Source organism: Mustela lutreola, chromosome 3 (assembly GCF_030435805.1).
Source record: "Mustela lutreola isolate mMusLut2 chromosome 3, mMusLut2.pri, whole genome shotgun sequence".
Classification (NCBI taxonomy): Eukaryota; Metazoa; Chordata; class Mammalia; order Carnivora; family Mustelidae; genus Mustela; species Mustela lutreola.
Window position 1 is genome coordinate 37,487,612 of NC_081292.1, and position 13,637 is coordinate 37,501,248.

A 13,637-nucleotide genomic window follows, 5' to 3' on the forward strand; every position below is an offset into this window, starting at 1 on the left:
GGATTAATTAATAACTTTCCAAAAAAGAAAGCATCGGGCCTAGATGGGTTCACTGATGATTTCTAGCACCTTTTAAGGAAGAAATTATACCAATTTTCTATAATCTATTTCAGAGGACAGAAGCAGGAGAAGTATTTCCTAACTTAATCTACGGGGCCAGCATTGCCTTAATAACAAAACCAGAGGGCGCCTGGGTGGCTCAGTGGGTTAAGCCGCTGCCTTCGGCTCAGGTCATGATCTCAGGGTCCTGGGATCGAGTCCCACATCGGGCTCTCTGCTCAGCAGGGGGCCTGCTTCCCTTCCTCTCTCTGTGATCTCTTCCCTTCCTCTCTCCTACTGTGATCTCTCTCTGTCAAATAAATAAATAAAATCTTTAAAAAAAAAAAACAGAAAAAGACATTTTAAGAAAAAGAAACTACAGACTGATATCTCTCATGAACAAAAAACCAGAAATCTTCAACAAAATACCAGCAAATATAATCTAACAGTGTATAAAAAGAATTACATATTACACTAAGTGGCCTTTATCCCAAGTATTGCAAGTCTTGTTTAACAATTAAAACTCAATTAATGTGGGGCGCCTGGGTTAAGCCACTGCCTTCGGCTCAGGTCATGCTCTCAGGGTCCTGGGATGGAGTCCCGCATTGGGCTCTCTGCTCAGCAAGGAGCCTGCTTCCCTCTCTCTCTCTCTGCCTGCCTCTCCGTCTACTTGTGATTTCTCTCTGTCAAATAAATTTAAAAAGCAAACAAACAAACAAAAAACTCAATTAATGTAATCCATCACAACAACAAACTTAAAATGAAAAAAAAAGTCACATGATCATATGAATGGATACATAAAAAGCATCTGACAAAATCCAAACCCATTCATGATGAAAGCTCTCACTAAACTAGGAACAGACAGAAATGTCCTCAACTTGATAAACATTATCTACAAAAAACCTGCAGTGAGAAACCTGAAACTTTCCCACTAAGATCAGATAGAAGGCAAGGATGTTCTTTCTCACCACTATTTTTCTACGTACTGGAAGTCCTTGCTAGTAAAATAAGGCAAGGAAAGAAAATAAAATTATTATAGATTGGGACAGAAGAACTGTTTCTGTTTACAGATGGCAGGACTGTCCAAGTAGAAAATCTGAATGAATCAACATGAAAACTGTGATTATAGCAAGGTTGCAGGATATAAGGTTAAAGTGCAATAGTCAATTACATTACATTTCTATATACTAACAATGAACAAGTTGAATTTGAAATTAAAAGCACAACAGCATTTATATTAGCACCAAAAAATGAAATACTTAGGTAAAATCCAACAAAATACATACAAGCTTTATATAAGGAAACTCTGACAAATAAAATCAAAGAACTAAGTAAGTGGAGAGATATTCCATGTTCATGGATAAGAAGATTCAAAATTGGGGCACCTGGGTGGCTCAGTGGGTTAAAGCCTCTGCCTTTGGCTCGGGTCATGATCTCAGGGTCCTGGGATCGAGCCCGCATCGGGCTCTCTGCTCAGCGGGGAGCCTGCTTCCTCCTCCCTCTCTCTGCCTGCCTTTTTGCCTACTTGTCATCTCTGTCTGTCAAATAAATAAATAAAATCTTAAAAAAAAAAAAAAGAAATACTATAAAACTTTAAAAAAAAAGAAGATTCAAAATTGTCAAGATGTCATTTCTCAACTTGATCCATAGATTCAATATATCCCATTCAAAATTCAAGAAAGTTATTTAATGGCTATTAGCAAACTGATTCTAAAGTTTTCAGAGTCAAAAGAACCAGCCTAGCTTATATAATAATGGAGAAGAACAAAAATGGAGGACTAACACTGCCATACCTTAAGACTTACTATAAAGCTACAGTAATCGAGATAGTGTGGACTTGTGAAAGAATGGACAAATAGGTCAATGGAACACAAGAGAGAGGCCAGAAATAGATCCTCGTGAATACAGTCAAATGATCTTTGACAAAGGAGCAAAAGCAATGCAATGGAACAGAGACAGTCTCTTCAACAAATGGTACTGGAACAACCAGACGTTTACAAGCCAAAAAAAAAAAAAAAAAAATTACATATAGATCTAACCCTGTCAGAAAAATGAACTCAAAATGGATCATAAACGTAAATGTAAAACATACACTATAAAACTCTTAGAAGAGAACATGAGAGAAAACCTAGTTTCTTGGGTATGGTGATGCCTTTTTAGATACAACACCAAAGACATGATCCATGAAAGAGACAATTAAAATTAAAAACTTCTGCTCTGTGACAGATAGTATCAAGGGAATTAGAAAACAAACCATAGACTAGGAGAAACTATTTGCAAAAGACACATCTGATAAAGGATGTTATCCAAAATATACAAAGAAACTCTTAAAACTCAACAGTAAGAAAACAACCCAATTAAAAAATAAGGCAAAGAATTTTATGGATACCTCACCAAAGCAGCTATGTAGATGGAAAATAAGCATATGCATAGGAAAAGATGTTCCACTTCATATATCATCAGGGAGATGCATATTAAAACAATAAAAGATACCAGTACACACTTAAAAGAATGTCCAAGGTACAGACCACTGAAAACACCATACATTAGTTAAAGTTGTGGAGCAACAGGAACTCCCTCCTTCAGGGCTGGTGGGAATGCAAAATGGTACAAGCTACTTTGGAAGACAGTTTAGCGGTTTCTTATAAAACTAAACATATTCTGATCATATGATCCAGCAATCACACTCCTTTTTATCTGCCAACGGAGCTGAAAAGTTATGTCCCCACAAAAGTCTGCAGATGAATGTTCATAGTAGCTTTACTCCTAATTGCCAAAAGTAGGTAGATAAAGACTTAACAACAAATTTGCTAAGTTGTATAAATTCCTAAAATACATCAGAAATCTATGAATTCGATTTCACTGATGAATTTGTTTCACTGATTCATAAACTTGGCCCAAATTATATAGGAACGTAAAATATTGTTTCCAACCCAATTTGCTTCAAGAACCCCATTGAAAATGCCATGGGGAAATATATTGTGCTCTATGTACTTTCAGGTCATATAATTACATCCTTATGGATTATCTAACGTATATTAGAAAAATGCTGATATTTTAGAGAGGACATAGCTTTATAGCCCTTCTAAAAAAGATACTGAGCAAAGGGTGCCTGAATGGCTTGCTGGTTAAGCATCTTTTGACTTCAGCTCCCGTCATGATCTCAGGGTTATGAGACCCAGCCCCACACTGGGTTCCATCCTGGACATGAAGCCTCCTTAAAATTCTCCCTCTCTTTTTCCCTCTCCCCTGTCACTCTTCCCCGCACAAAACAAAAGAAAACAAAAGAGAAAAAAAAAGAGATACTGAGCAAACAGAAATCATGGGTGGTAAAAGATGGTCTGTCAGAGAATCATTTATAAAAGTTAAAAGCTTTATCATTTTAAAATATTTTTTTAAATAAAGAAGACAGATTAATGGAATAGTTATAATCCACACACCGTGATAGCATGGAAACAGCACTGACTTGAAGGACTTAAATATTAAAATTTCACTTCCACCATTTTTTAGCTATGTATGAATGATTTCAGGCAGGTCACTTACCATCTCTGAGCCCCAAGACCCTAATATGTAAAATGATAATGATGCCCATATGAACCTCAGAAAGTGGTTGTGATAACACACTCAAAGGTACACTGAGTTAATTTACATGAAAATGCCTGGCACACTGCCTAGCATCTAGGAACTCTCAAAGAACGCCTCTTTCTTTCTTTCTTAATAAATAGAACTCAGTCTTCTGTATAACTCTTGACAAAAATAAAACCAAAGTCTTTTTCACAGATGAATGGCTTCTTCACTTGAGTTTTTATACGAGATATATTCTAAGTACAGATAGCATTATAGAAGTATGGAAACAAAAAGCAAAGAAAACATATCTTGAAAAGCATCTAATAAGCAGTTTTCTTTGTTTCATACTGACATGCTTTGTGGTTTCAATGTAGGCTTCCAATGAACACCAGATCAAAATTAAAATTCTAGGCAGGCATTCAACTTTTATGATTGTGTCCATTCTTCACTGAGCATGGGAATCAAATGCTTTGGAAGTTATTTATTGAAGATATTCCCATAGCACTATCACAAAGGTCACTTCCAAAAGAGGCCCTAGCCCGGTAATGTATCTGAGTAAGTGAAAGCTATACCAGGTTTCTTACGTTGTACTTTAAAAAACTGAAGCAGAATACTAAAACCATATTTTTAAGAGGCTTTTCTGAGGCTAGGCCACAGCAATTTTGCAAAGGTCCATGACAGGAAAAGAGACCAAACAAATTTCAAAAATAAAGAACACCAGTCTAAAAGTAATTTATGACCATATTTTGAATAAAATTAAATACAGGATAATTAGCAGAAAGTATTTAATTATAGTTTTCCTATTATGAATGTAAAGTTGGGAGAGATGCAGTAAGACTAATCAAAATCAGGTAATAGTTACCTCTGTGGCCTTGCTTGATGGTTCCAGTCCAATCATATTTGCTACTATTAACTGATGTAAGAGTTGAACTTGAGCCACACTTAGGAAGAAGTCCAGGTTTGTGGTTATATTCACTTCCAAGGAATGGCCACACACTAAAATCTCCTGAAGGAAAAAAAAAGTTGAATACAGATAAAGATACATGATAGCCATTAGATGATAATTTATCATTCTTACTTATTTGACCTTTACCATGTTGATGAATTCTCCCGGGACTCAAGTTCATATGTTAATGAGAATAGCAGAAATGGAGAGCACAGCCACTCCACGTAGTTTAATGGATTAATTTAATAAACATTTATGAGGTTCTGCTGTGTGCTGGGCCATGCACTGGTTGCAGGGAAACAAACTAACAACACAAACACAATTTTTTTTTAACATTTCATATACATTTGGCTTTTATACCTCAAACTACTAACATCATTCCCATATGTAAGTGATGATGTAATTCTTTAGCATAATCCTGTTCATTCATTCAAACTAACAAATATTTACTGAGCATCTCCTAAGTAACATGCAGTATACTCAGCTGCTAGGGATAGCACAAAGAGGAAGGTTAGCTTTGAATGGCAACCTGCTCTTGAGGAGATTATAATCTTGTTGGGCAGATAGATGTAAACAGGCCAATTGTAGGCAAGGAATGACAATCACAAGTGGTATTGTTTGAGTATTCTCCAAAGTATACACTCCAAATGATTTATAACAAAATAATGCTGAAGCCAAAGATAACTAGACTAATTAATTTCACTTCTTCTTTGAGCTGCTAAAATCTTGGCTGCATCATGTAGAAGTCCACGTTTAACTGATGCTGTTCTGCGTAACTTGAGTTACTTCAACATTCATCACTGGAAAACCATTCAGGGAGGGAAAAAAGAAGAAAAATACCAGACCCCAAGTTTCACTTAATAAGCAGAAGTTCTGCCTCCTGTCAGGAAGAGAATGTGGACAATGTTCAAATGCTTGAAAATGTCCAAAGAACCTTCTTCTTACTAGTGTCATCGAAGGGAATGGATTTAAGAAGTCTTACGATGGGTCCCAATGCAAACTACACAGCTTAGGATAGATTTTAACACAGCTATAAAGAATAGTATGTTGGAAATGAATATTCCTTTTGCTTTTTGGGTTAAATAACCTTCTCCCCACAACAAGTTCCCTGTATTTACTTATTATAATTAGAATCCTTATTTTATTCCTCTTGCATACACGTGTGCTCTTTCCCTCTCTAAAATAAATAAATCTTTAAAAAAAATAATAAAAAGAACCCCTGGGGATAAAAATATATGTTTATAAAAAATAAAAAATTTTTAAAAAATAATAGAGAGAAGAAGTCAATCGATTGTTATGAGGATTAAATAACTACATGAAAGGCAATAAGTATTAAAAAGTATTCATTAATCTTTGGTTACAATAATAACATTAATAATAAGCAATTTGACATCCTGTGCATAAAGCTAAAAAATATCCCTAATATACAAAGAGAAGCTATTCCATTATATAGGCTAAAATGAAACCTAAATTAAGTTCTCACCTCAGTGTGCATATTTTCTGGAGAAATTATTTTGGTGAAAATGATAGCAGGTGCTCCAGTAATTCGGACAGAAAAATCTGTTAAAATGGGAGTCAGAATTGCTCTTCTTTCTTGATGTCGCCGTATGCTAAGAGATAAAGCAAAAAATTATTAGTGATTTCATTTTTTTCAAGGATTCTTTTCATTAAATTTATATAAGTCCTTTCAAAGGGGCATGTGCACCCGAATGTTTATAGCGGCAATGTCCACAACAGCCAAACTATGGAAAGAATCTAGATGTCCATCAACAGATGAATGGATAAAGAAGATGTGGTATATCTATACAATGGAATACTATGCAGCCATCAAAAGAAATGAAATCTTGCCATTTGCGACGAAGTGGATGAAACCAGAGGGCATTATTCTTAGCAAAATAAGGCAATCAGAGAAAGATAACTATCATATGATCTCCCTGATATGAGGAAGGGGAGATGCAATGTCGGGGGTTTGGGGGTAGGAAAAGAATAAATGAAACAAGATGGGATAAGGAGGGAGACAAACCATAAGAGACTCTTCATCTCACAAAACAAACTGACAAACAGGGTTTCCAGGGGGAGGAGGGGAGGGAGAGGGTGGTGGGGTTATGGACATTGGGGAGGGTATGTGCTATGGTGAGTGCTGTGAAGTGTGTAAACCTGGCGATTCACAGACCTGAACCCCTGGGGCTAATAATACATTATATGTTAATAAAGAAATAAAAAAAATAAAAAAAATTTGTGTAAGTCTTCACTATAAACAAGTATGACAAAATTATATTATTATTATGAGAGTGTTTATTTGTACATTTTATAGTCATAGTTTCATACTTCAATTTGTAACTTCAGATTAATAAAAGATAGCATAAAACTACTGAGAAATCCAGATGTACTTAATTTCATATTATTCACATCCCTTCAACAAATTACTTGGTTTTTAATTCCTTTTGTTCTTATAAATAGTTTAATCTTTTATTACCAATAATAACCTATTTTAGGACGATTTTTAATTTCCTATTTCTGACCTAGTTGACAATTGCCATCTTCTGAACCCATTAGGTTCATAAGTATCTCCTCTTAATCTCTAAATGACCTCCTTTTTTAAGCTCTAAGAACCATTTCAGCTCATGGATTATTACTGCACATATGGTTCATGAATAACTTTTGTGACTTTGATATTGAATGATTCTTCACAACAACCATGTATGCGAAGTAAAATTCATTACTAGCCCCATATTACCTACAAGGAAATGAGGATCAAGGGCTATGCAAAGGCCACCTAATGGGAACAAAGTTTCCATTGTTGGACCTGGCAACAGAATAGCATTTGGTCTCTATTTTAATTTTTCCTTATACATTCTCATCTTTGATCACTTACTTAGCACAATATTTCTACTTTACATTCAAAATTGCTAAATAAAGGAAGTATTGCATACATGGTAGAAGATGAAACTGGAAAACACTGTTGAGAAACTAAAGCTTGTGCTAGTACAGTTCTTCAAGTTTCCCTATCCATATTCTAAGTTTTCATTTTATGAAATAATATATTTCTATATTTTACTAGCAATCTGTACCTCCAAAGTTTCTTGGAACCATCAACTATTCCTTATGAATATGTCCCTACTATTCACTTATATAGTGATAAATTGAGATGAGAGAACTGGCATAAATTATCTCATGAAAAAGTCCAGATGAACTCAAGTCTTTCTATATCCTTTTCTACCAGAGTAGTCTAGAAAGCAGAAAGTAGAAAGTGCTAGTATCTTTTGTTCAAATTTACAACGGGCAAAGTTTTACATGGTGTCTGCCAAAAAAGCAAATTGGATCATCTGGTTCTGTGACACATAAGTATTGGATTTCAAGAAAGTCAATTTTAAAGAATTAAGAGATCTGGTGAATGGAGGGTAACAGGAAGAAGTATTAAAATTTGTGAATACAGAGGAAAGGTTATGATCCTGAGAGACACCATAATTATAGCTTAATAGCTCAAGTTCCATAAAATGGTCAATGTGAGAAACATGTAACATCTGATGTGCTCTCACAGGGGAATGTTAAAATATATGATGTATTAAAAATACCTTAAAATGGAAAAGACAGCAGGAAACCAAATAAGAGCAAATATTAACGAAAACACCCAATGGGAGAAAAAAAAAAGAGTATTTATACATATCATATTTTTCCCCATTATGTGATGAATTAAATCAGTAATACAACATATGAAAGACCTATGACCTTAGAAATAAAATTTTTTTTTTTAATTTAAGTCAATAGTCCTCTAAAATTATAATTTTCCAGTACATAACATTTTCTTTTGTGTTATTTCTTGTAAGTCTTTGAGGTAATCATGTATGTTTTTTAAATCATTAAAGGTTTTTATAGATTGAAATACTTCAAAGAAATAAATACTCAAAAAAAATCACCATGTTTTACTAGATAAGAGATAGGGCTTAAAATTTTAAATTTTTCCAGAAATGAAAAACAGACTCACTAAAATAAAATACATAATACATGGGTAAACTGCATTTTAGATACAGCTCAAGAAAAAATATCAATAACAAACTAGAATATACATTTGAGAAAATTCCAGGAATGTGCTAAAGTAAATTTTAAAATGGAAAGTTTAAAAGAAAAGTTAAGAGACATGGAGGGGCAGGTCCAACATATTTAATTTGTATTCCAAAAAGAGAGAATAGAAAGTAAGGAAAAGGAACAGTATCAGAGAGTTAATGGCTGAGAATTCTCCAAAACTGATGAAATGTAAGAGCCCAGAGTGTAATGAGTGCCAGTTCAGATAAATACAATAAAATTCACAATCAGGTATCTCTTGGTCAAAGAGCTGATCACCTATGATGAATGAAAGATAGTAAAACCAGCTAGAGAGAACAGATGATGTATAGTATGCTAAGATATAGGACATTAGGAGAGTTGTGGAAAAATATTTCTCTGGTATACCAGGAAAGTGACTTAATGTATTTCTACATTGTCCACAGAAACACGGAAATGGAACAGTTATTTGTACCTGTCAGCTAACATAGAGGATTAAACACACAGAAATTGGGACACCTGGGTGGTTCAGTCAGTTAAACGTTTGCCTTTGGCTCAGGCTCTGGTCCCAGAGTCCTAGGATCCAGTCCCGCATTAGGCACCTTGCTCAGAGGAAGCCTGTTTCTCCCTTTCCCGCTCCCCCTGCTTGTGCTCTCTCTGTTTCTGACAAATAAATAAATAAAAATTTTAAAAAATGAATCTTAAACCCACAGAAATTTATAAAACCCTGTGTGAGGATAAAAAAAATTGACAATCTCCGCTTGACTTATTTCGCTAAGCATAATACGCTCTAGTTCCATCCACGTTGTCGCAAATGGCAAGATTTCATTTCTTTTGATGGCTGCATAGTATTCCATTGTGTATATATACCACATCTTCTTGATCCATTCATCTGTTGATAGACATCTAGGTTCTTTCTATAGTTTGGCTATTGTGGACATTGCTGCTATAAACATTCGAGTACCCCTGGGGATAAAAATATATGTTTGTAAAAAATAAAAAATTATATTAAAAAAAATTGACAATCAAAAAGTGCTAAACAGGGGCGCCTGGGTGGCTCAGTGGGTTAAAGCCGCTGCCTTCGGCTCAGGTCATGATCCAGGGTCCTGGGATCGAGCCCCACATCGGGCTCTCTGCTCAGCGGGGAGCCTGCTTCTTCCTCTCTCTCTGCCTGCCTCTCTGCCTACTTGTGATCTCTCTGTCAAATAAATAAATAAAATCTTTAAAAAAAAAGTGCTAAACAAGTAATAGGAAAGTAATCATATATGTTAACAAAAACTATTCAGTTAATCTCTGAGAATAGCAGATGGTAAATAAGGAAAAGTATTGTTCTCTGAAATTGTTAGTATGCAAGAAGGCATAGGTATGTGCCACCCATACTCATGAAAATACATCTTTAGGAAGGCTGTGGTCATTTTTCCTGGGCTCAGCAAAATAATGCTCAGTTCTTCTGCCCATCTTCCATACATTTTGGAATGACACTATGGGAAATATTAAAGCAGTTTAAGAATCCTATTTCAAAAATTGCGTATTATAAAAGACCATATATAAACAGGAAAAACGGTACTAAGGTTTCCAAAATATTCCACTAAAAAGAATAAAAAGTGCTAGATGGTCTGTGTGTGCATCTAACAGTTTCTATTGAACAGGAAGACTTTCTTGGTATGGCTTTACAGCCGAGCTTCAGATAGAAGATACGTGACCAGAGAATACTTATTTAAGTCATGTTCTGGTAAACCCCTTGCAGTGGTTATTTCTCAATATAAAAAACAGTAATATTCACAGCCACTTATTATTAACAGTCTACTATTTGGAAAGCTGTTATAATTTTATTAACTGTACTTATTTGTAGAGATTCTTCTTAGTTTTAGATAAAGAATATTTATTTATAAAGTTTATTTGTTTAAGCAATCTCTATACCCAATGTGGGGCTCAACCGCAAACCCAAGATCAAGAGTCACACACGTAACTAAGCCAGCCAGCTACCTAGATAGAAGGTTCCTGAAGATAATATGAATTGTTTATAATTTAAAAATCAAATATATAATTAAGAGTTTAAACCTATTTTGGTGTTTTGGTTTTTTTTTTCTCCAAATGAAACACTATCCAGAAATCTAATGCAGTTAAAATAAAATCCAAACTCTCTTTGACCTATAAGGCCATTCATAATTTAGTCCCTTCCCTACCCTAAACTTTCCTTATTATTCTTTTCCTCCCAGCCAGCCATAGTCTTATGTGTGTAAAACTGATTTCTACTCAAAGATCTCTGCTCTGCCAGAACACTCTCGACACAAGCACTCCAGGAGTATTTGCATGGGTACTTCTTGCAAATGGGTCATTCTTGCCCTCAGGTATTAGACTAGGCCTAATGTAAAGAAATTTCTCAGGAATCATGGAATGCTACATCAAAAACTAATAATGTGCTGTATGGTGACTAAGATAACATAAAAAAAAAAAAAACCCACATCAGAGTACATCCATATCATGGAATAGTACTCAGCAATAAAAAAGGAATAAAATATGTATATATATATATATATATATATATATATATATATATATACACACATTTCCCAGGGACCCTTATCCCATTATATTGCCCCATTACTCTCATTACATTTATCACTGTGTGAAATTTTGAGAACATGGACTGAGTGTCCACCGTTGAGCCAGGCCCTCTGCTAGGTGCTGCTAAGATGAATGTGTGCAGCTCAGTTTAGCATAAAAAAATAACTAAAAAGAATCATAAGGTAGGATAAGAAAAATGATAAGGAAAAAACAGGCATGTGTGGAAACCTCCAGTAGGGGACCCGATTACCTTGTGAAGACACAAAATATCTGTGAATAATGCTACAAGAACTACAACCTGAAATGAAGATAATTTTAAAGGTATATTCAAATAAAATGCTAGTACAAATTTATTTTGGCAAAATGCAATAATGTTAAAATATTCTCATTCTCTAAACAAAACAAGGAGAAATAAACAAAAACTATCCCAAACAAACAAATCAAAACTAAGGTTAATATATTTGTGATGGAGATCACAAGTATTATATTCATTTCAGTCTCTAAAAGAAGGTCTTAAGGGTATAGCTATATTGAAATATCAACCTAATTCAATTTTACAGAGATATTCAATTGTTAACAGCTCTGGTCATAGTTTCCAGTTGTTTATATCTATAGTCTGGAACGCCTGCATCTAATTCTACTTGATAGCTCTATTTTCAAGGAAAAACTTCAAAATAAAATTTCATGGAGGAGGGAGAAGTCAGAGGACTGCTAAATGTTTCTCACAGAAAAGGACATTAGAAACTGAGAATAACAACAGGAATCTACAAAGGGAAAAACAGACAGGGGATTTATGTTATTTTATTTCATTTTTAAAGCTTTAACAATATGTATTAATGTTCCAAGTGCAGTGCTCACAGAATAATACTGCATAATATGTAGAAGTTATGTCTTGTACATATACTTTTAAGTAAATGTTGACATAAACTTGTTTGGATCCTTCACTTAAAAACAAAATGTTGAAGGAAGGCAACCTAGCTATTTAAGGCTTTGGATCAATCAGGGCATTATTATCTTTCTATTTATCGATCTATTGATCTATCAATTCAACCATCCATTTAACAAGTATGATGTTAGGGACTGTAAGAAGTACAAATTAATTGACATTATAGAGGGTTTTAAAATTTTATGATACACTACTGTGATGATTATATTCTATTTAAATATTTTCTGATTTTTTGAGTACCTACTGTCAGTAACTGTGCTAAGAAACAAAGAAGAAGACTGGCCAAGACAGATCTGTTCTTATATCTATATGCCACCTATTCAGTTTGCCAAGGACACCCTTAACTAATATGTACGGAAGAAAAACCACAGCCTCCTTACCCTCACATACATACAAGCGCCAATCACCATGTAAAAGGGCAACAGTGATGAGGTGTGTAACCTGCATATCGTGGACACTAGTACAGTTTATTTTAGTTCTCAGTACTTCATTTCCTCAGGCTATAAAATACGCTTAGACATAGTAAAAATGGCTGCTAAGAGAAAAAGAAACCAAAAGCGATTCACTAACAATGAATTTTAGTCTAAGTGAAAGGCATCAGAACACCAAGTATAAAAAAGGAGTTGAATGAGAGGAAATCAGGGTTCTTTCTATACTTAGCTCTACTTTTAAGTGACACTACACAAGGCATGGAACCTCCTGAAACTTGGTTTCTTATAATGGTTTTGTTTTGTAACAGTTTGCTAAGAATGGTCCAGAGTTGAGAGAGAAAATTGCATGAGATCTAGAGGTATGAGGGAACTAAATGATGGCCAATATTTCTTCAAAGTCATGCTTTTAAAAGAGTGAAATTCCGACTCAGTGGTGCCGGCAGATTCCAGCTTGCTTTCCCTCTTCTCGGTTCTGTGACCAGCTGTTTTTCCAGATCACTGACCCTGCTGACTATGCAGGCTTACCCCCTCCACAGAGGCGACAGCCTCCCAAGGACTTCACTCCGAAACTCTGGTGTTCCCTCCAGTGGCTGGCGTGGCCTGTGACATGTCTCTGATCCACAGTCCCCTTTAGATCCTTACTTCACAGCTTCTCCCACAATTTAGCAAGGCCATATTCCTAAAATAAACCCTGTAGGCTAGAACACTTACAGTGGTTCTGCTGCCCTGACTGAATCCTAATGTATTCTCTCAACTGCAAAATTGAGGTTTTAGAAGGAAAAGATCTACAAATTTTAAAATGTGATCATTTTTATGCTTAACTTCCCTACTCCCTTCTCCCCCAACATATAGAAACTCCCTTCTCCCCCAACACAGAAACATGTTTTGATTAAAGACAAAAGCTAAGTAATGGGTGCAGCAGGAATGAATGAAAACCATTATAAAGGCTATTATTTAAAATTGGTCAAGAGAGGGAGCAAATTATTCTTCATGGAGTATCTTTTGAATTTTACCTGTAATCCCTACTGAAAAGCAAAAATAGGATCATGTTAAGATTCTGCTTATATTTCTAGCAAGATTAATCGGCACTACTAGGCCA

The 13,637-nt window shown here is 35.0% G+C and overlaps 1 protein-coding gene across 7 annotated transcripts in view; it reads right to left on the reverse strand.

The window, feature by feature from the left end:
* VPS13B (vacuolar protein sorting 13 homolog B) overlaps positions 1–13,637 on the reverse strand; it is a 792,142-nt gene that overhangs the window by 284,081 nt on the left and 494,424 nt on the right. For all 7 annotated transcript variants that reach the window (XM_059165934.1, XM_059165936.1, XM_059165932.1 and 4 more), the window contains 2 exons: positions 6,036–6,162; positions 4,469–4,612 (listed from right to left, as the gene is read on the reverse strand). In XM_059165934.1, coding sequence (XP_059021917.1) covers positions 4,469–4,612; positions 6,036–6,162 — 271 coding nt within the window. The remainder of the gene's footprint in view (positions 1–4,468; positions 4,613–6,035; positions 6,163–13,637) is intronic.